The following is a 22,555-nucleotide window of genomic DNA, read 5'->3' on the forward strand; positions in this document are numbered from 1 at the left end:
ATGTAAAGGAAGCCTTCACCCTGGTGGAATCTGCCCAAATTGAATGGTTTTAAACTTCTCCTTTGATAGCCTCATAGGACCCAGGAAACGGGAAACAATGCCTGTAGTCTTCCTAAGGAGAAGAGTCTGATAGGAGACCCTTCCCCTTCATGAAGCTGAGACTTTGTTTCAACCTTGGCAGTTAGAGAGTGGCAGGAGATAGTCACTGAGAATTTATAACAAGGGTCTTTATAGGGTCACATTTTCCATGAGGGCTTAAGTACCCTAAGTCAAGAATGTATATAAAATGGTCTTTGTTGGGGCTCCTGCGTGGCTTAGTCCGTTAAGCATCTGCCTTTCAGCTCAGGTCATGATCTCCGGGTCCTGGAGTCAAGCCCTGCATCAGGCTTCCTGCTTAGCAGAGAGTCAGCTTCTCTCTTTCTCTCTCTGCCTCTGCCCCTCCCCACTGCTCGTTCTCTCTCTTTCAGATAAATAAATAAATAACATCTTAAAAAAAAATAAAATGGTCTTTGGTAGTGCCCACAGGTGCCTTACAAAATTTACCAATTCAAACCCTCTTAGGAGGAATGTATCTTCAACCCTCACTTCAAAAATCGACAGAATTAAAAATCCAAGGCACATGAGATCACAGGAAAAAAAAATCACAAAATGCGCAAAAACCATGTCACATGAACAAGAGCCAGCAGAAACAAGAGAGGATGACTCCCACAGACTACAGAAAGTTTGTTTTGTCTTAGTAATTTGAATAAATTTGATGAATATGTTTGAAGGAATGAGAAGTTTGAAATATGAGTATAAAGGAAGGGTCTCTGAAACATGGCTAGGCATATTAGGAAAAAAACAAAAATGGAACTTGTAGTTCTAAAAAATTAATTGAAATCGGGCACCTGGGTGGCTCAGTCGGTTAAGCGGCTGCCTTCAGCTCAGGTCATGATCCCAGAGTCCTAGGATCGAGTCCCACATCGGGCTCCTTGCTCAGCAGAGAGCCTGCTTCTCCCTCTGCCAGCCTGCCACTCCCCCTGCTTATGCTCTCTCTCTCTCACTCGCTCTGTGTCAAATAAATAAAATCTAAAAAAAAAAAGTGTGTTAAAAAAAAAATTAACTGAAATGAGGGTGCCTGGGTGGCTCAGTTGGTTAAGCGACTGCCTTCGCCTCGGGTCATGATCCTGGAGTCCCGGGATCAGGCTCCCTGCTCAGCAGGGAGTCTGCTTCTCGCTCTGACCCTCCCCCCTCTCATGCACGCTCTCTCTCTTTTTTTTTTTTTTTAAGATTTTATTTATTTGCGAGAAAGAGAATGAGAGAGAGAGCATGAGAGGGAGGAGGGTCAGAGGGAGAAGCAGACTCCCTGCTGAGCAGGGAGCCCGATGCAGGACTCGATCCTGGGACTCCAGGATCATGACCTGAGCCGAAGGCAGTCGCTTAACCAACTGAGCCACCCAGGCGCCCGCTCTCTCTCTCTTATTCTCTCTCTCAAATAAATAAAATTTTTTAAAAAAATTAACTGAAATGAAAAACCCAGTGAAGAGATTAAAAAACAACAACTACAAAAAGAACAGACTGGCACAGCATAGAGTGATCTGATTGGAGTTCCAGAAAGAAATAAATGTGAATGGAGGAGCATGGTAATTGTTAAATAGAAATAGCTGAGAATTTTTTGGAATGATAAAAGATAACAATCCTTACATGGTGGAGGTGCAGTGAATCCCAAGGAGATAAGTAAAATCAGCCAGGACAGATTAGTGTGAAACTGCAGAAGACCAAAGACAGAAAATCTTAAAAGCAACTAGAGAAAAACAACAGATTGCTATAAAAAAAGGTTTTCTCTGGTCTAGCAACTGATTTCCCAGCAGCAACAACAGAAGCCAGAGGACATTGGAATGTGGTCTTTACTGAGAGAAAATAGCTATCAGCCTGAAAATAGAATATCCAGTAAAATTATCTTTCAGGAATGACAGCAAAATGAAGACATTTTCAGACCAAACACACACGCACACACACATGCACACGCACACACCCCCTTTAGAAGGAAATTATAAGGTACATGATTCTGGTAGAAGGAAAGTCATCCCAGATGGAAAACCTGCAGTGTGTTTTAATGGTCACAAAATGTTCCATCAAATAAATTCTACAATTTAGATTCTAGTATTATTGGACATTTATGTTTCCAGTTTTTCAATATTAACTGAAACTATATTGGACATGTATATGGACGTATTTATGCTTGTAGTATTTGATATGGAATAGATAAAAGAATAAATCTTTTGGGGTGCCTAGGTGGCTAAGTTTAGGCGTCTGACTCTTGGTTTTTGGCTCAGGTCATGATCTCGTGGGTCGTGGTACCAAGCACTGCGTGGGGTTCTGCGTTCAGCATGGAATAATCTGCTTGAAGATTCTCTTCTCTGCCCCTCGCCCCACTCCCGAGTGTGCGCATGTGCACTCCGCTCAAATAAATCTAAAAAAAAAAAAAAAGGTTTTTTTTGGCTAGAAACCCAAATTACTGGGTCAACAAAGGAAGGAGTACTTTTTGATACATGTTTTAAAATTGGTTTTGTAAAGGGCTTTACCAATATACATTGCATCTAACAGACTATGCTGGTTTTACAAATGAATAAATGTGTGTAGGGTCAGTTCTAAATGATGAAGATTGACTTTTTTTTTTTTTTTTTTTTTAGAGAAAATGAGAGAGTGGGGGTGGGGGTTGGGGAGGCAGAGGGAGAGTGAGAGAGAATTTTAAACAGGCTCCTGTGCCCAGCGCTGAGCTGGATGAAGGGTTCGATCTCACAAACCTGAGATGATGCCCTGAGCCAAAATCAAAAGTCGGACACTTAACTGACTGAGCCACCCAGGTGCCCTGAAGATTGACATTCTTACCAGATTTTGACTTGGTTATAGTTTTGACAAAATGTCCCATCTCACTGCTCTCCCTTTGTTATTAAAACTTTTTCTTTTTAATGGAAACAAATGCTAACTGAAATGCATTCTTTTTAACAAAATATTTTCTAACTTTCTAGAATGTAGTCTTTCATTTTTCTTTATCATTTTTTCAGTTTCTAACAAATATATAGTTGGTCCATTTATTTTTATTTTATTTTATTTATTTATTTGACAGATACAGCAAGAGAGGGAACGCAAGCAGGGGGAGTGGGAGAGGGAGAAGCATGCTTCCCGCCAAATAGGGAGCCTGATGCGGGGCTCGATCCCAGGACCCTGGGATCATGACCTGAGCCGAAGGCAGACGCTTAACGACTGAGCCACCCAGGCACCCCTAGTTGGTCCATTTAAAGACATGCTTTATTTAGTTTGGTGTTATTATGAAGGAAGACCACTATTTTAATGCTGGTAGTTTCTTTTCTAGCTTTGTGTAATTTACTAATCAGCTAACATTGTAAATGTAAATAAGAAGTCATTCATCCTAAAAGGGAAAAGGTATTATTAATTTGCTTGGGAATTCTGTATTTTAATATGAACCTTTAGTAAGAAGGTGTCTTTTTTTTTAACTTTTTCCCTGTCTTTTTGCTTTTTCAGGTGCAAGCGAAAGTGTAGGGAAACATATGCTCGAAGCCTGCAACAATAATCTGGAGATGGCAGTCACTATGTTTTTGGATGGTGGAGGAATTGCTGAAGAGCCCAGTACCAGTTCAGCAAGTGTCTCCACAGTCAGACCACACACAGAGTATGAATTTATTATTTATTGTTAGGAGCAACCCCGCCTAAATTGAGCAGTTGCTTTTTTTTTTTTTTTTTAAAGATTTTATTTATTTGACAGAGCGAGAGAGCACAAGCAGGGGGAACAGTAGAGGGAGAGGGAGAAGCAGGCTCCCGCCTGATGCGGGGCTCGATCCCAGGACCCTGGGATCATGACCTGAGCTGAAGGCAGACACTTAACCACCTGAGCCACCCAGGCGCCCTACAGCAGTTGCATTTTTATCAGTTAGGTTAATTCTCTGGTTTTGAAAAACTTAAAAGCTGAAAGCATCTGAAAAAGTGTCTTGTGTACATTTTTATACTTATATGCCTTAAATTCTCTAGAGCACTGTCATGTCTATTATTTAATCTTCAAAAGAACCCTACGGGATGACATTATTATCTACATTTTACAGATGAGGAAGCAAAGGCTAGCCATTTTCCCAGGCTACACAGTAATTACATAGCAGATACGGCAATAAAGCCCAATAAAGCTCTGATTTCCCAATTCTAAATTTTCTTACATTGTCCCAGGTGAGTTTTGAGTTGCCAGGAAAATCTTTTGAAAAATAGTTCTAGTCCTTTATACCTTAATGATAGTTACATGTGGTTAATCATTGGAAGCACCTTTAGCATATGGAACTGTATTCTGTAGAGAATGATAATAAATGGTGAACAAATTTGTGTGTTTTGCCCTTTATATTTGATACCAGTGAGAGTTTGAAATGAATACTTTATGGGCAAAATTCCACATCTTTGGAAAATATTAGAGATGAATGCTACTCAAAGGAAAACCATTGATTTTTGAAACAATTAAGCAGATCCTTAAATAAGACTTTAATGCTTACAGCCCTTTGTAACGCTCAGTGTTTACAACATGAGATACTAAACAAGGGGAATTCCCTGTTTAAGGGAATAGATAGACATAGATACTATTTTTAAATTAGAGATAGATTTAAAAAGCCAAATAATATTCAAGACATAGTTACTTCGTTGATCTAGTTCCAGGTTCTAGAGTACTAATTGTTTCCACATGAAGAGTGAACTTTAGAGATCATTATTAATACTTCATAAAGTTTTTTCTTATCAGTATTGGCTACGTATTTAAGATGTTGGTATCCCATTTCCCCCAACATAGCTCAAATTTTTCATGGAAATCAATATGAAAACATGATTTAGTTTACAGAAACTTGAATAACAGGTATTCATGGCTGATTTGGGGGAACATAACTGTTCTCACTGTATAAAACGTGTTTTTTTTAATTGTGTTTAAAAATAGTTTTGATATGGGGTGCCTGGCTGGCTCAGTCAGTAGAGCATGCAACTCTTGATCTCAGGGTCGTGAGTTCAAGCCCCACATTGGATGTGGAACCTACTTTTAAAAAATAATAATTTTGATCGATGAATGTCTTATCCTATTGAATTACATTATAATTTGACTTAGGTTATTTGTATTGCTAATTGATTGTCCTAAACTATAATTTTCACTCTTTATGGTTCTTTTTTCTGATCCATTTTTTCATTTTGTTGGGTAGCTAGCAATCTTGGAACAGATACCCTCAAACATGGAGTAATCAACTTTTTCTGTATAGGGACTACTACTTAATCTAAACCCCTAATTGATGTATTTCATCAGATTAAGGTTTCTTTTCTGAGTAATTAAATTGTTTTAGATTTAGATAATTATATATATACTATAAAATCATGGAAATCATGGAAAGACTTATTTAGGTAAAAGATGTCTTCTAAATTCTTAATTTTCTTAAGAAAATGGACTATTTCTCTTTGATGAAAGAGGATTAATAGAGTTTCCTCTTTTAGATGCATTATCTATTCCTTCAGATGTACTTAATTTTGAATTACATTTTATCCTTCATCTTTTGACTTATTGTAGATTTCTCTGTCAAACTAGTTCTTTGATTATAGGATGTTCTTGTTGACAAATGAGTATTCATACTTTATTTTATAAAGTATGTTTTGGAGTTCTACCTATTAGATATAAAAAAGAAGGCCTTAAGCTCAGTTATTACTATTAGAAACACCTGAATGGAAAACATTACGCCTTACTTAAATTAACATGTGAGTAGGACACAATAAATTTGGAGCGTACTCTTCCTTGCTATGAACATTAATCAGCAGAGATTAATATTTTAGTTAAAACTATAAAATAAACTGATACTTAAAAGAACATAGCCATTTTTACAGTATTTCTAAATGAGTATTTTCTACTGGAGGAGATGGGTTATTAATAAATCCTCTGGAGGTAAACTTTGAAGAGTTTATAGGCTTTTATTTTTTATTTATTTATTTTAAAGATTTTATTTATTTTTTTGACAGAGAGAGACATAGCGAGAGCAGGAACACAAGCAGGGGGAGTGGGAGAGGGAGGAGCAGGCTTCCCGCAGAGCAGGGAGCCCGATGTGGGACTCGATCCCAGGACCCTGGGATCATGACCTGAGCCGAAGGCAGACGCTTAACGACTGAGCCACCCAGGCGCCCCGAGTTTATAGGCTTTTAAAAGATGAGTAATTACTTCTGCTCTGGATATATTGGAGTTTATTTAATAAATAATCCAAGGTAATACCTATGTTAACTGTCTTCATAACTAGCATAAAATTTACTGCTTGTTTATTTAAACTTATTTTATTTTTTTATTTTTATTTTTTTTTAAGATTTTATTTATTTATTTGATAGAGACACAGCGAGAGAGAGAACACAAGCAGGGGGAGTGGAAGAGGGAGAACAGGCTTCCCGCCGAGCAGGGAGTCCAATGCGGGGCTCAATCCCAGGACCCTGGGATCATGACCTGAGCCGAAGGCAGACACTTAACAAAGACTGGACCACCCAGGCACCCCTAAACTTATTTTAATACATGTGATTTAATGATCTATTGTTTGATATAGTAGTAATGTAATAACTGCTTTTATTATGCCTATATTTTCCATTTTTTGTCTGATTTTTTGTTTTTGTTTTTTTGTAAGCCACCCCCCCCCCTTTTTCCTGTAAAGAATCTAGGGTAGGGAACTTGAGAGCAAAGGGGAAATATTTTTTCTTTTCTGTTTGTTCTCTTTCTTTATAAATCATTTGAGCCATCTATGCCAGGTACTTTTATTCCAGGTGACCTCTGTATGGAAACCTAACAATTATTTAACACCATGGTTCCTAAAAGTCACTAAGTTTGGTGTTCATATAACTTGTTAATTTGGATGCATTCACAATAGTTATGGAGAGAACATGTAGCAAAAAACAGTTTTCCTTTTGATATTTTCCTACTTCTTTTAATAGAGAAGAAGTTCGTGCCCCAATTCCTCAGAAACAGGAAATATTGGTGGAACCAGAACCTTTGTTTGGTGGTAAGTTCATCTTTTTTTCTTAGTTTTATTGGACTCTGTTGTTACCTTAGGGTTTTAATGAAGTTATCAAAAGATGTGAAGACTTCCTCAGAGATTATTACTTTTAAGTGTAGAGTCAGTTCTTAATCTCATAATTCTGTACTCCCTTCAGGAAAATTGCACAGTTGCTTCTTTACAAGTAGAGAACCAGATTAAAATATTTGTTGTAGAAGGCCAAAAGAAGGAAAATTAGCAAAAAGAAATACTGCCTTGTAATGGAAGCAAATCTATCATTAGATAAAAGATCCGATTACTTTTTGTTTTGGGGGGCACTTACTTGACTACCATATCCTTACTGTCTTGATATGCCTTGTCTTTACTCTTTCTAAATTTCCAGAAGCGCTATTCCTATTTTGAACAAAGGAGAAAGTAATACCTAATCCATGCAAAAAATTGTGATGTCAGTCTGGGTGCATAGAGAGACAGTAGAAAATGGAACATTTAATTAGATTTAAAGAAAACTTTTAGTTTAATAAGCACTTATTTACCTTTTGCAAGCTAAATATTTTAGGTATTAATAGGTATATTAAAAAAATAGAAAATAAAGTTATAACGTGGGTAGGCAAAGTCATAGAAATGTATTTGTACATACTGATACCAGTAATGCAGAGAAATAAAAAGTTCTGTAGGTAAACTTGAATAAAGGAGAAGAAATAAATTATAAGAAAAGGATGAAGAAAATTATGTAAATGGTATGTTTTAATTTGAAAAAGCACTGTAATTGGGAGTTTTTTTTAAGATCAGTCTTGGCAGCTTTAGAGTTTACTGTAGTGAGAAATAACAGAATATACTGTCTAGATTAGAAATAAAGATGGGAGGAAAAAAACTGTAAGAACTGAATATTGAAGTATAATATGGGCTTTCTGGACTTTGATTCAGCCAGTCATTGTGCTGTTAATATACCAGAAGTAATAAAACATTGTTCATAATTTTTTTCATATAAATGTTATGAATGGATTTTAAAATTGAGGGGTGAAGCCCTTGGACGCTTTATCTTTTCTTTATTGCAAGGAATAAGGCAGGATTTCTGAGTGGGGTAGACTACAGGAAATAAATTCTGTGCTCTTTTACTGTTGTAAAGAGGCAAAAGAGTTCCCGTTTGAAACCTCTTTCCTCCTTTTACGTCTGGTTTAATAGACATTGAAGAGGGGAATGGGAATGACTGTAGAGTTAGGAAGTCAGTCCTAACACTCATTATTAGATCTTATTATAACTTGATAAAGGTCTTTGGAGAACTATTTTCTTCTTAGGACAGTATTGATTTAAAGTGTGATTCTCAAAGTGTGGTCTGGGGGTCTGTAAGGTGAAAACTATTTTCATAATAATTTTCATAAGAAGTTATTTGCCTTTTTTTACATTGTTGATATTTGGCCTGATGGTTCAGAGGCAATGATGGATCAGACTGCTCCATCTGAATTGAGTCAGGGCAGTGGCACTAAACTGTAAATTCTTCACTGCCATACACTCACAATTTTTTTTTTTAAATAAACCTATTTTACTAATAATGTTCTTGATGAAGCAATAAAAAATTAACTTCATTAAATCTTGACTCCTAAGTACACATTTTAAAACTATTCTGTTTCATGAAATAGGATGTGTACATAAAGCACTTCTGCATACTGAAGTAGTGTGGTTACTTTAAGGAAAAGCAATTTTATGGTTGTTTGAGTTGTGAACTAAACTAGCTGTTTTTTTTTTTTATGGAACATTATTTTTACTTGAAAGATTCCTGACAAACTATGGTTATGTAGACTTAGGCATTTGGCAGACATTTTCTTGGATCTGAACAAAGGTCTGTTACTGCTTTAAGACAAACAACTGACATTGTTTGTTACCAGTTATTTTTTTTTTTAAAAAGAGCTTTCAGGCAAAAATTAGAATTTTAGAAAGTTTATATCCATGATTAGGAGCTTGATAACTTCCCATTACTTAAAGGCTTTCTGATGAGATTAGTGGTGTCATTAACAGATGTTGATTTTTTATTATTACTGTATAATGAAATGGTCGGTGTTTGGAATGTTTGCATAACTCAGTGAAGAAATATTTTCTTTTTCTTTCTTTCTTTCTTTTCTTTTCTTTTCTTTCTTTCTTTTTCTTTCGTGGGGGTCGGGGGTGGGACAGAGGGAGAATCTTTAAGCAGGCTCCGTGCCCAGAGTGGAGCCCGATGCAGGGCTGATCTCACAACCCTGAGATTGTGACCTGAGCCGAAATCAAGATTAGATGCTTAACCAACAGACCCACCCAGGTGCCCCTGAACTATATTTTCAGATGACCAGTGCACCATATATATATATTTTTTAAAGATTTTATTCATTTATTTGAGAGAATGAGATAGAGAGACCATGAGAGGGGGGAGGGTCAGAGGGAGAAGCAGACTCCCTGCTGAGCAGGGAGCCCGATGCAGGACTCGATCCTGGGACTCCAGGATCATGACCTGAGCTGAAGGCAGTCGCTTAACCAACTGAGCCACCCAGGCGCCCCTGACCAGTGCACCATATTACAAAGCTGTGCATATGTGAAATGACAGACAACGAGATAAATTGTATAGATGGATAGATTAGTTATCTATTGCTGTGTAACAGATTGTTCCAAAATTTAGCTTCCTGAAACAACAAACATTTGTTATCTCACAGTTCCTGTGGTTCAGGAATCCAGGTGTGGCTTGGCTGGATATCTTTGGTTAGGGTCTCTCACAAGGGTATAATCAAGATGTCAGCCAGAGCTATAATCATCTCAAAGCTTGAGTAGAGGAGGATCTCCTAAGCTTACTCATGTGGCTGTTGGTTGACTAAAGACATGAGTTCCTTACCAAAGAGCAAATGAGAGAGCAAGAGAAGGCAGCCCATTTTAAAAGCCACCATCTTTATTAGAAGTGACAACCCATCATCTCACCTCTGCCACATTCCATTTGATCCTGCCCATATTCAAGATATTCACACACAGGTTATGAATATTGAGAAATTGGGATAATTGGAGGCCATCCTGCAGACTGCCTACCACATAGACCAATGGATTTTAATGGAACAGATAATGAAAAGTTCATTGATAAGATTTTAGATTCCATGCTGCAGTTAACCTTTAAGAAACTACTACTGGTTGAGTTTTGGTACAGTATCAAAGGAGAATATTCACAGTGATCTCAAAACACTATTAAAATACTGCTCCCCTTTACAACTATGTATCTGTGTTAGGTTGACTTTTAATTTCCTTCATTTACTTGAGCTATGGGAATAACAACGGATTGCAGAAGCAGATCTGAAAATCCAGATGTCTTCTCTTAAGCCAGTTATTAACAGGGAGTTGTGAAAATGTGATCAGTGCCACTCTTCTAACTAAATTTTTATTCTCCACCTGTCCCACTCCCCTATTCTATGAATCTCATTTTGAATCTTTTATTAGCATTTTGTAGCTTAGCCTCTTAGACCTCAGTGACCAGCATTTCTGTTACATGGCAATAGAGTGAGAATACAAAGGACTGATGTTTGCTGTATAGCAGATTGCTTGAAGAGTCAGAAAACACATATTGAAGAGGCAGGTTGGAGTACAGGCATTCCTTGTTTTATTGTGCTTCACAAATATTGTGCTTTTTACAAATGAATGGCTGTGGCTACCCTGTGTTGAACAAGTCTTTCAGCGCCATTTTACCAGCAGCATTTGCTCACTTCATGTCTCTTTGTTACATATTGGTAATTCTTGCAATATTTCAAATGTTTTCATGATTACTATATTTGTTACGGTGATCTATAATCCATGATCTTTGATTGTACTATTATAATTGTTTCTGGGCATCACAAACCACACTCGTATAAGATGGTGGACTTAATTGATACGACTGGTTTACCAGCCAGCCATTCCCTCTCTCACCTCCTTCTTGGGCCTCTCTATTCCCTGAAACACAGCAATATTGAAATTAGGCCAGTCAGTAACCCTTACAGTATCCTTTAAGTGTCCAAGTGAAAGGAAGAGTTGCACGTGTCTCACTTTAAATAAAAAACTAGAAATGATTAAGCTTAGTGAGGAAGGCATATTGAAAGCTGAGATAGGCCAAAAGCTAAGCCTCCTGTGCCAGTTAGCCAAGTTATGAATGCAAAGGAAAAATTTTTGAAAGAAATGAGAAGTGCTACTCCATTGAACACATGAATGATGAGAAAGTGAAACAACCTGTTGCTTGCTGATAAGAAGAAAGTTTTAGTGTCAGGATCGAGGATCAAACCAACCACAACATTCCCTTAAGCCAAAATCTAATCCAGAGCAAGACTCTAACTCTCTTCAATTCTTTGAAGGCTGAGAGAGATGAGGAAGCTATAGAAGAAAAATTTGAAGCCAGCAGAGGTTGGTTCGTTCATGAAGTTTAAGGAAAGAAGCTGTCTCTATAACATAAAAGTGCAAAGTGAAATAGAAAGTGCTGATATAGAAACTGCAGCAAGTTATCCGGAAGATCTAGCTCAGATTTTTCAATGTAGACAAAACAACCTTCTATTGGAAGAAGATGCTGTCTTGGACTTCCAAAGCTAGAGAGGAGAAGTCAATGCTTCAAATCTTCAAAGGACAGGCTGGCTCTCTTGTTAGGGGCTAATGCAGCTGGTGACTTGAAGTTGAAGCTGATGCTCATTTACCATTCTGAAAATCCTAGAGCCCTTAAGCATTATGCTAAATCTGCCCTGCCTGAGTCCTATAAATGAAACAACAAAACCTGGATGGCAGCACATCTGTTTACAACATGGTTTACTGAATATTTTAAGCCAACTGTGGAAGCCTACTGCTTAGAAAAAAGATTCTTTTCAAAATAGGACTGTTCAGTGACAACATACCTGGTTATCTAAGAGCTCTGATGTTATTGTCCAACAAGATTAATGTTGTTTTCATGTCTGCTAACACAGCATCCATTCTGTAGCCCATGGATTAAAGAGAAATTTTTATTTTCAAGTCTTATTATTAAAGAAATACATCTTGTTAAGCAATAGTTACCATAGATAGTGATTCTTTTGATGGATCTGGGCAGTGTAAATTGAAAACCTAGAAAGGATTCACCATTCTAGATGCCATTAAGAACATTCACAATTCATGAGAAGGGGTCAAAATCTTTTTTTTTTTTTTAAGACTTTTTATTTATTTATTTGACAGAGAGAGAGAGAGCACAAGCAGGGGGAACAGCAGGCAGGCAGAGGGAGAGGGAGAAGCAGGCTCCCCGCTGAGCAAGGAGCCCAATGCGGGGCTCGATCCCAGGACGCTGGGATCATGACCTGAGCCGAAGGCAGCTGCTTAACTGACTGAGCCACCCAGGCGCCCCTCAAAATAACATCATTAACAGGAGTTTGGAAGAAGTTGATTCCAACCCTCATGGATGACTTTGAGGGTTCAAGACTTCAGTGGAGGAAGTGAGTGCAGATGTGGGTAGAAATAGCAAGAGAACTAGAATTATAAGTAGAGCCTGAAGATGTAACTGAATTATGCAGTCTCTTGATAAAATTTAAATGGATGCGGAGTCGCTTCTTATGGATGAGCAAAGAAAATGGTTTCTTGAGATGGAATCTACTCATGGTAAAAATGCTGTGAAGATTGTTGAAATGACAACAAAGGATTTACAATATTACATAAACTTAGTTGATAAAGCAGCAGCAAGGTTTGAGAGGATTGACTCCAATTTGTTTTTTTAATATTTATTTATTTTAAAAATAATCTCTGTACCCACTGTGGGGCTCTAACTCACAACCCCAAGATTAAGAGTCACATGCTCCACCAACTGAGCCAGCCCAGGTGCCGCTTGGTTGACTCCCAATTTTGAAAGAAGTTCTACTGTGGGTAAAATGCTATTAAACAACATTGTATGCTACAGAGAAATCATTTGTGAAAAGAAGAGTCAATTAATGCAGCCAACTTCATTATCTTAAGAAGTTGCCACAGCCACTCCAACTTCAGCAACTACCACCACGATCAGTCAGCAGCCATCAACATAGAGGCAAGGCCCTCCACCAGCAAAAAGATTACAACTTGCTGAAAACTCCAATGATGGTTAGCATTTTTTAGCAATAAAATATTTTTAATTAATGTGTAATTTTTTTTTTTAAGATTTTATTTATTTATTTGACAGAGAGAGATACAGCGAGAGAGGGAACACAAGCAGGGGGAGTGGGAGAGGGAGAAGCAGGCTTCCCGCCAAGGAGGGAGACCGATGTGGGGCTCGATTCCAGGACTCTGGGATCATGACCTGAGCTGAAGGCAGACACTTAACGACTGAGCCACCCAGGTGCCCCAAATGTGTACTTTTTTTTAGACATAGTACTATTGCACACATAATGGGCTACAGTATACAGTTGTCCCTTGAACAACTCAGGGGTTAGGGGAGCTGACCCCCAAGCTGTTGAAATCTGCATATAATTTTTGACCTCCCCCGTTCTCCCCCCACCTGCTCCAAAACTTAACTAGTAATCTGCAGTTGACTGGAAGCCTTACCATAACGTAAACAGTCGATGAACGCATATTTTGTATATTATATGTATTATATACTGTATTCTTAACAATAAAGTAAGTTGGAAAAAAATGTTACTAAAATCATAAGGAAGAGAAAACACATTTGCAGTACTGTACTGTATTTATTGAAAAATTCCCACATATAAGTAGACCCGTGCAGTTCAAATCTGTATTATTCAGTGGTAAACTTTGTGTAAACATAACTTTTATATGCACTGGGAAACTCAGAAATTCATTTGACTCGTCTTAATGTGATATTTGCTTTATTGTGGTAGTCTGGAACCAAACAATACATTATCTCTGAGGGTATGCCTATAATAATGGTCCTAGGACTAGAGGTGTTGTGTGTGGCCTGAGGAGAGGTTCTTGGTTAGACTTAGCATAAATAAGGAGGAAACAAATGGGAGCAGGTTATGAGCCCAAGAAGTAAAAGGGGTTGAATCCAAAGCTAGCAAAAGAGGAAGTAGGAGACTCCCAGGAGATCAGATGCCTGATATAGAAGGGCTAAAGTGGGAAGAAAGTGGGTGGTGTGTGTGAAATAATGTAGAATATTGAGTGGCCTGCCTTTGGCAATTTCAAAGTAGAAGAAAGTTACCTTTTGTGTACTACCTCCCCAATAATCATATACTCTGTTTAGGCAGCCATTCTGTGCCTTATCATCAGATATCCTTACTTTCTTAATTGTTATGGTTAAAAGTATCTGCTAAAGAGTTTTAAGAAGGCATTATTTGAGAGGCCATATTGTTCCTACTAGAAACCTATACATTTGAAATAGGAACTCTTGATTAAAAATAGTTACAAGATTGGAAAGAATAACATTCCTTGCTGCTGCTTTATAAAGGAAAGGAGGGAAAGAGGAAGGGAGGAGAAAATAATGAAATATTTAAATTTAAAAATTTTCAGTTTAAATAAATATAAATAAAATTCAATATAGAACTAAAACATGGAAGTTTCTTTTTCCTTTTAAATCAAATCTCTTCCTTGAGATAATATTGTGATTCTTTAATATAAATACACAAATGTGCATAAATTATATACAGATGATACTTCAAACAAAAATGAGATTTTTTAAATATATGGTTCTGCATTTTGTTTTGCTTTTTACTTAATTGTTCTTGGATAGAAAGAATTATCTTATATAATGGCATACACAGACTTTTGGGAAAGATGCTTTGACATGGGGTGGGGACTTGATACTTCCTAATCTTACTGCTATTCATCATTTATTAACATGAAGCATTCTTCTGTTTACATGCTGGCCAGGCATGCCATAAGCCAATTTAATAACTGTTACCCATATTGAAGGAATTGTTAAATGTCCTTGTTTATTGTAATGTATATAAATGATAAATGATCTGAACATATACATATAGGAAGATAACATTTTTATTATTGCTTTCTAGACTTTATAAAATACTTAAGGATTGTGTAATAGATACTATACTGGGTATCAGAAGATCTTGGTTCTGTGTACTTTTCTCTCACTAACCCATTGTGTAACTGTGGAAAAATTTTTCTTGCAAAATTAAAAATATTTTTGGTGTTTATAATTCTACATGTGTATCCATTGACTAAGAAGTTTTCGTAAATATGGTTTAGAAGGTAGGTACTCACTCAGGTGTTACACCAAAAGATAGTCAGATCCGTTAGGCTAACCTGAATTAGATATTTGCAGCATGTATGTAGCTTCACCACCATGGGGAGTCATCCTTAAAATCTTCTTTGTTCTTATCTTTTACACAAGTTTGGTTAAGTCTCTTAATTGGGCCTTAATTTTCTTATTTGTAAAACAGAATGGTTGGGCTGAACATGGTTGACTTAATTTTATATGAATGACTTGAAGATTTTTAAATATTTTTTTTCATTTTTTTTTATTATGTTATGTTAATCACCATACATTACATCATTAGTTTTTGATGTAGTTTTCCGTGATTCATTATTTGCGTATAACACCCAGTGCTCCATGCAGAACGTGCCCTCTTTAATACCCATCACCAGGCTAACCCATCCTCCCACCCCCGTCTCCTCTAGAACCCTCAGTTTGTTTTTCAGAGTCCATCATCTCTCATGGTTTAAATATTTTATTTTTTGAAGGACACCTTTATAAATCTATGAGTGTTCCCTTGTTTCTTGTTTTAAAACAAGAAATACTTACAGATAGGGAAGTTTTTAGAACCATTTCAAAATTAAGGTTTAAATTTTTGTATCATTTCTATTTTTTTCCCCTAAAGCTCCTAAAAGACGACGGCCTGCACGTTCAATATTTGATGGTTTCCGAGATTTTCAGACTGAAACTAGTAAGTATCTTGTACCAGTTTATTATATCTCTCTCGCTTCTTCATTCTCCATTTTCTCCTCCCCTCTCTTCCTCCCACATAGAAAACCACAAAATGGAAAAGCACCCAACTGCTCCCCTAGAGATCAGGATCCTGGTTTATATAGTTTTTCTTAAAAGAAAAAGATGATTAATATCAAGCCTAATTACTTTGAGGAGTCACCTTATTGTAAAAGGAAATTATGAATTCAGTCTGTGATTGTTACTAACTTCCCCTTATGCTAAATTGTTCCAAATGCTAACCTAACTGGTGATAGAAGAATATTAAGAGTGATGGAGGTCACAGAGCCTCCGCCCCCTCAATCTTTTCTGGGCTCCTGCTTACCTGGTGGGAGGAGCACGCGGCCACTCTCCCACTCGACCGCCCACAACTAACTTGTCCGCAGAGATGTCAGCCGCTGGTGCCCGGGGCCTTCGGGCCACCTACCACTGGGTCCTCAATAAAGTGGAGCTCCTGCTGCTGGAGAAATTGAGGCCGTTGTACAACCACCCGGCAGGTCCCAAAACAGTTTTTTGGGGGGCTCCAATTATGAAATGGGGGTTGGTGTTTGCTGGATTGGCTGACCTGGCCAGACCTGCAGAGAAGCTCCGCACAGCTCAGTCTGCTGTTTTGATGGCCTCAGGGTTTATTTGGTCTAGATACTCACTTGTAATTATCCCAAAAAACTGGAGTCTCTTTGCTGTTAATTTCTTTGTGGGGGTAGCAGAAGCTTCTCAGCTCTTTCGTATTTGGAGATAAAACCAAGAACTAAAAGCTAAAGCAAACGAGTTCCTGACCACCCGAACAATCTAGATGTGGATATACCCACTGGGACTAATTTGATTTATTATTTGGCTGTTGATAAGGTGATATTAACTGTGCTACTGTTTGGAAGGCATAAAAAAACTGTAAACTGGGGGCTAATACTTGATTCAACAGAAAAATAAAGCAAACTTTTTTTTTAAAAGATTTTATTTATTTATTTTGACCGAGAGAGACACAGTGAGAGAGCGAACACAAGCAGGGGGAGTGGGAGAGGGAGAAGCAGGCTTCCTGCTGAGCAGGGAGACCTATGCGGGGCTCGATCCCAGGACCCTGGGATCACAACCCGAGCCGGAGGCAGACGCTCAATGACTGAGCCACCCAGGCGCCCCGAAAGCAAACTTTTAATTTAAAAAAAAAAAATGGGTGATGGAGAAATGTAAGAAATCTGGTAATTTACAAAGTTAATTAGCTTTTGAATGAGCACTTAAATGCTGACTATAATAAAAGAAAAAGATGGTTTCCCTCAAGATCCTGACATCTCACCTCACATCAGTCAGAATGGCTAGTATGAAATAGACAAGAAATAAGAAGTGTCGGCAAAGATGTAGAGAATAAGGAACTCTTGTGCACTGTTGATGGGATTGCAACCACTATGGAAAACAATATGGAGGTTCCCTCTAAAATTAAAACTAGCAATACCATATGACCCAATAATTATAATTTTGGGTATTTATCCTAAGAAAACAAATATGCACCCCTTTGTTTATTGCAACATTATTTTCAGTAGCCAAGTTATGGAAGCAGCCTAAGTGTCCATCAATAGATGAATGGATAGAGAAGATGTGGTATTATGTACACAGTGCAGTATTAACTCAGTCACAAAAAAGAATGAAACCTTGCCATTCACAGCAACATTATGGTCCTTGAGGTTATTATGCTAAGTGAAATAAATCAAAGACAAAGACAAATAAAATATCGTATGATTGCATGTATATGTGGAATCTAAAAAACAAAACAAATGAACAAACAAGTGAAAAAGAGATTCCTAAATACAGAGAATAAATTGGTTGTTGCCAGAGGGGAGTGGGAGGATAAGGGAAATAGATGAAGGGGATTAAGAGGTATAAACTTCCAGTTATAAAATAAGTCACAGTGATGAAAGCTACAACATTGGGAATATAGTCACTTAATACTGTAATAACTTGTATGGTGACAAAGGGTAACTACATTTAACAGTGAGCATTTTGTAATGCATATAATTATTGAATCACTATGTTGTACACCTGAAACTAAAAGAATATTGTATGTCAACTGTACTTTAAAACAATAAATGAATAATTGGTGGAAAAAAAGAAATCCTGGTATCTGTCAGTTTAAAGGAATGACCACAATGAAAATGGTTATTGTAGGGGATTGAAAAATAGAAGAGGAAAAAGCCATACCACCCAAAGCAGCCACTCTTAACATTTTGGCTATAGTTGTTTGGAATAGATGTATATCTTTCTGTGGAATAAGCTAGAATGAGATTCTTGGCCTTATACTTTTAGAGGCTTTAGTGGTGATTTAGCAATGGAATCTTTAAAAAAAGGAAAGTTGTTTAGAGAATATATGGAAAACTGTTGGACCATGCTTGATTTTGTAGTTGATTTATAATGAGCTCATTGCAGCACAGGTAGGTCTTGTAACTTTGGAGAGAGTTGAAGAGGGGAACCCAAACTGATTCAGGTCATCCAGGGAAGTCTGTACCCTTCCAGGAGAAGGTGACAACAGGTGGTCCTTCTCTTTCACTGCCAGAATCTTTAAAGATTGGCAGTGTAGGTAGAAACAACAGAGATATTAGGCTTACTTTCAGAACTGGGTAAATGGAGATGAAACTTTTCTCCTGTGCTCAAGTTCGCTTGGAATATGAGAAGGAAATATTTTGATTAGGTGACTCTACTGTAATTTTCAGCTTTTGTCCTTACATTTGGATTGAGAGCACCACTAAGTCTTAAGACTCCCTCCCCACCATGCTTTGTGTGTTTTTCAGAATCAGCATTAGATATTTGCATTTGCATGAGGTCAGGCACATTGTTCAGTAATTCTTGCATTTGATGCATGTTTATATTTTGAGATTCATGGCTTTTATTTTCTGGCTAACTGAAACTTTCCTATCCTCCTGTGTTGCAGTTCGGCAAGAACAGGAATTAAGAAATGGAGGAGCAATAGATAAGAAACTAACTACCCTTGCAGATCTCTTCCGGCCACCCATTGATTTGATGCATAAAGGCAGCTTTGAAACAGTAAGTTGCTGGAAATTGTAAGCCTTAGCTATGAATCCTTTTGCATTTTCAATGCCATTTTTTTCTTTCTAAGAACAAAAAAGTTTCCAGAATATAGAGAATTGGCATCTTAGTAAGTATGACACAAGTATGAAATAGCTAAAAGGTTGCATTGATTTATATTTCTACCAGCAGTATATGAGATTGTTTCATAAAATCCTTTCATTATCCTTGTGTGATATCACTTTAGAATCTTTGCCATTTGGGGGGCACCTGGTGGCTCAGTCGTTGGGCGTCTGCCTTCAGCTCGGGTCGTGATCCCAGAGTCCTGGGATCGAGCCCCACATCGGGCTCCCTGCTCCACGGGAGGCCTGCTTCTCCCTCTCCCACTCCCCCTGCTTGTGTTCCCTCTCTTGCTGTGTCTCTCTCTGTCAAATAAATAAATCTTTAAAAAAAAAAAAAAGAATCTTTGCCATTTGGTAGTTTTGAAAAAAAAAATCTTAATTTTTTCAGTTTGTGTTTCTTTGATTACTACTGAGAAGAGTGTGCCTGTGTTTATTGGCGATTTGTGAATTGTAGGTATCTTTTGCCCATATTTTTATGGGGATCCTGTTGTATTTTAAAAGAATATCTATGGGGCGCCTGGGTGGCTCAGATGGTTAAGCATCTGCCTTCAGCTCAGGTCATGATCCCAGGGTCCTGGGATCGAGTCCCGCATCGGGCTCTCTGCTCCTTGGGAGCCTGCTTCTCCCTCTGCCTCTCTCTCTCTCTCTCTCTCTCTCTCATGAATAAATAAATAAAATCTTTAAAAAAAAAAGAGTATCTATGTAGTTGCAGAAGATATTCTCCTTCAGTTTTTTGGTTTTAATTTGGCTAAAGCCAAAGAAAAGCTTTCCAGAGCAGGTTTACTTGATTGTCTGGTAAATTTTAAGTGTAATGAGGGCAGGGGTAACATGTTTCTTTTTATTTTGGTAATCCTTGGGACCCAGTTTCTGGGATTTTTTTTTAAAGATTTTATTTATTAGAAAGAAAGTAGGAGCTGGGGGGGAGGGGCAGAGGGAGAGCAAAAGCAGACTCTGGCTGAACAGGGACACTCCCCGCCCCTCGAGCCAAAGGCAGACGCCTAACCGACTGACCCACCCAGGTGCCCCCAGTTTCTAGTATTTTACAGAAGCATAGTATCTGTTAAATGAATGAGTTTGGTTAGGATTTTAAATATTCTGTTGAAGTGTTAAAACAGTTGCTTTTGTGTGTTAACTAGCATGTTAATGCTCTTTTGAGTCAGAATAGCATTTCCATAGATGTAAATTACTTAAATTTCAGGTCTTACCTGTTAGCATAAAGTAGGCCAATCAGTACTCAGAAAAATGATGTTTGTAGCTGCATATTTGGAAGTGAATTATGATTGTTTTTTAAAAGATTTTGTACTTTGACATACTCCTAGAGTAGCCTAAATGAAATACTGAGGATTAAAAATTTAACTAAGTCTGTTCTTCAGTTTTAATTTTCTGAATTGTAAAACCTGAAAGTGTTTGGCAACATGTAACAGAAAATCCAGATGATAATGATTTGACCAAATAAACTTAGCTTAGCTTAGCTTCTCTTCTCTTTTCTTTCTTCCTTTTTTTTATTTTTAAGATTTTATTCACCTATTTGAGGTAGAGACAGAGCACAAGCAGGGGGAAGGGCAGGCAGAGGGAGAAGCAGGCTCCTCACTGAGCGAGGAGCCCCTGGCAGGGCAAGGCTCCACCCTAGGACCCCAGACCACGACCTGAGCCTAAGGCAGACACTTAACCCACTGAGCCACCCAGAAGCCCCAAGCATTTCTTTTTGTCATGTAAATGAGACTAGAGTTGAGAGTCTTTGATATTCATTAGTCAGCTCAAAGATGTTTTCTTTTTCTTGGCCTGGTGATCTAAATATGGCAGCTGCCTATCCTTTCTGCTGTTCTGGTGATAATTCAGCCATTGAGAGAGAATAGCAGCAGTATGAAAGACAAAAAGGATCTGTGTTTGTTTTGCCAGGTTTTCCATTTTTTAGTAGCTTCTGAGTTGCTCTAGGGCTTAATGAAGTAACTGAGCTTGATTTAATTTGATCACTTTGGGTTCATAAAAGCAGTTACTCTGCTGCTTGTTCTTTGAGGGAAAATGTGAATCTTTTTTGATTTATTTTGTTAAGTTATATTCTTTGTATTTCATGACCTGTATTATTCACAGCAATCCATTTATTCACTGATAATACTAAACTTCAAACTTCATTGTTTATAAATCTACAAATGACAAATACTTAACAAAAGGTAGGCATTTAATTATGACTAAGGATGTATATTAGTTTTATAAAAATTAGGGAGGTAATATGCAGAATTAAGTCATTGAAGATTAGGAAAGTGAATATTGAAAATTAGAGGAACACTCTGGTGCTCAGGCAGGGCCCATAGGTTTGGGCACCATCTTAGATATAGATTTGAGCCACAGTTTGACAGGTTTAGAAACTGGACAAGTGTAACTAGAAGTAGAGTATGTTCAAGTGTTGTGGTTCATGCTAACCACATGAGAGACTGATTAATTCACTTGTTTACTCAGTAACTATTGAAGCCTTGAATTACAAGGCCTTATGCTAGGTAATGGGGATTATATTTGTTGGGCTAAAGATTTGACTGCATATGAGAGAGACACTAGGAATAAAGCAGACAGTAGCTTAAATAAGATAGAAGTCCAGACTGTTAGAGTGGTTCTGCTACATAAAGTTATTAGAAGTGTGGTTTTTTCTGTCTTGCACTGCTATTCCCTAGGTCTTGCTTGCTTCTCTTCATATGAGTCAAGATGGCTTACCACCTTGTTTGCTTTCCAACCAGCATGGAGGGAAGGGGTTGAGAAGGGCACACTTTTTCCCTTTAAAGGCACAACTTAGGGTGCCTCCTGTGGCTCAGTCAGTTAAACTGCCTTCAGCTTAGGTCATGATCCCGGGGTTCTGGGATCGAGTGTGGCATCGGGCTCCCTGCTCAGTAGGGAGTCTGCTTCTCCCTCTGCCCCTCTCCCCCGCTCGTGCTCACTCTCTCTCTGTCTCTCTCAAAAGTAAATAAATAAAATCTTTAAAAAAAAAAAAAAAGGCACGACCTAAAAGTTGTTCATCATCACTTCTGCTCATATCCCATTAACTAGAACTTGACAACATGGCCAAACCTAGCTGCAAGAGACACTAGGAAATCCAGATGCTTAGCAAAAAGTTGGAGGCTCTGTTACTAAGAGGGAGAAGGGGAAAATGGGTATTTGGTACTTATAAGCGGATAACAAACTACACAAAGTTCTTGCTGTCAAAGAGTTTATAATCTAGAGGGAGAAACATACAATAAACAATATATAACATGCATGTATTTTATATGCATGTTTGATATGTATATATAGAGAGAGTGGGAAGGAGAGGGAGAGAGAGAAGAAATTTCAGGTTACAGTAGCTGCTGGGAGAAAGAGTAAAATAGAATAAGGGAAGGAGATAGAGGGTTATTTTTTGTTTGTTTGGGGCCATTAAGCACAAGTGTTCTTACCGGTAAATTGAAAGCAAGGTTGATTTCATAAATTTCACATATGTTTATAATTGTGAGGGGACAGAACTATTTTATTTTATTTTTAAAGATGTTATTTATTTGAGAGAGCACACACGAGGCTGG

At 37.7% G+C, this 22,555-nt stretch overlaps 2 protein-coding genes across 4 annotated transcripts in view; both read left to right on the forward strand.

The window, feature by feature from the left end:
* The window catches only part of UBXN7 (UBX domain protein 7), a 57,306-nt gene that overhangs the window by 15,629 nt on the left and 19,122 nt on the right, over nt 1–22,555 (forward strand). For 2 of the 3 annotated variants that reach the window (XM_034999911.1, XM_034999912.1), the window contains exons 2-5: nt 3,526–3,673; nt 6,970–7,037; nt 15,779–15,844; nt 18,797–18,909. In XM_034999911.1, the coding sequence (XP_034855802.1) occupies nt 3,526–3,673; nt 6,970–7,037; nt 15,779–15,844; nt 18,797–18,909 (395 nt within the window). Of the gene's footprint in view, nt 1–3,525; nt 3,674–6,127; nt 6,262–6,969; nt 7,038–15,778; nt 15,845–18,796; nt 18,910–22,555 lie in introns of those variants that run through there. The other variant, XM_034999913.1, reaches the window with a different exon arrangement.
* Nucleotides 16,005–16,820, forward strand: LOC118006980 (mitochondrial pyruvate carrier 2-like). Its single transcript, XM_034999914.1, has one exon. The coding sequence runs from the start codon at nt 16,271–16,273 to the stop codon at nt 16,619–16,621; it is 351 nt and encodes a 116-aa protein (XP_034855805.1). The 5' UTR covers nt 16,005–16,270; the 3' UTR covers nt 16,622–16,820.

Source organism: Mirounga leonina, unplaced genomic scaffold, assembly GCF_011800145.1.
Source record: "Mirounga leonina isolate KUSES-001 unplaced genomic scaffold, KU_Mleo_1.0 Mir_115, whole genome shotgun sequence".
Lineage (NCBI taxonomy): Eukaryota > Metazoa > Chordata > Mammalia > Carnivora > Phocidae > Mirounga > Mirounga leonina.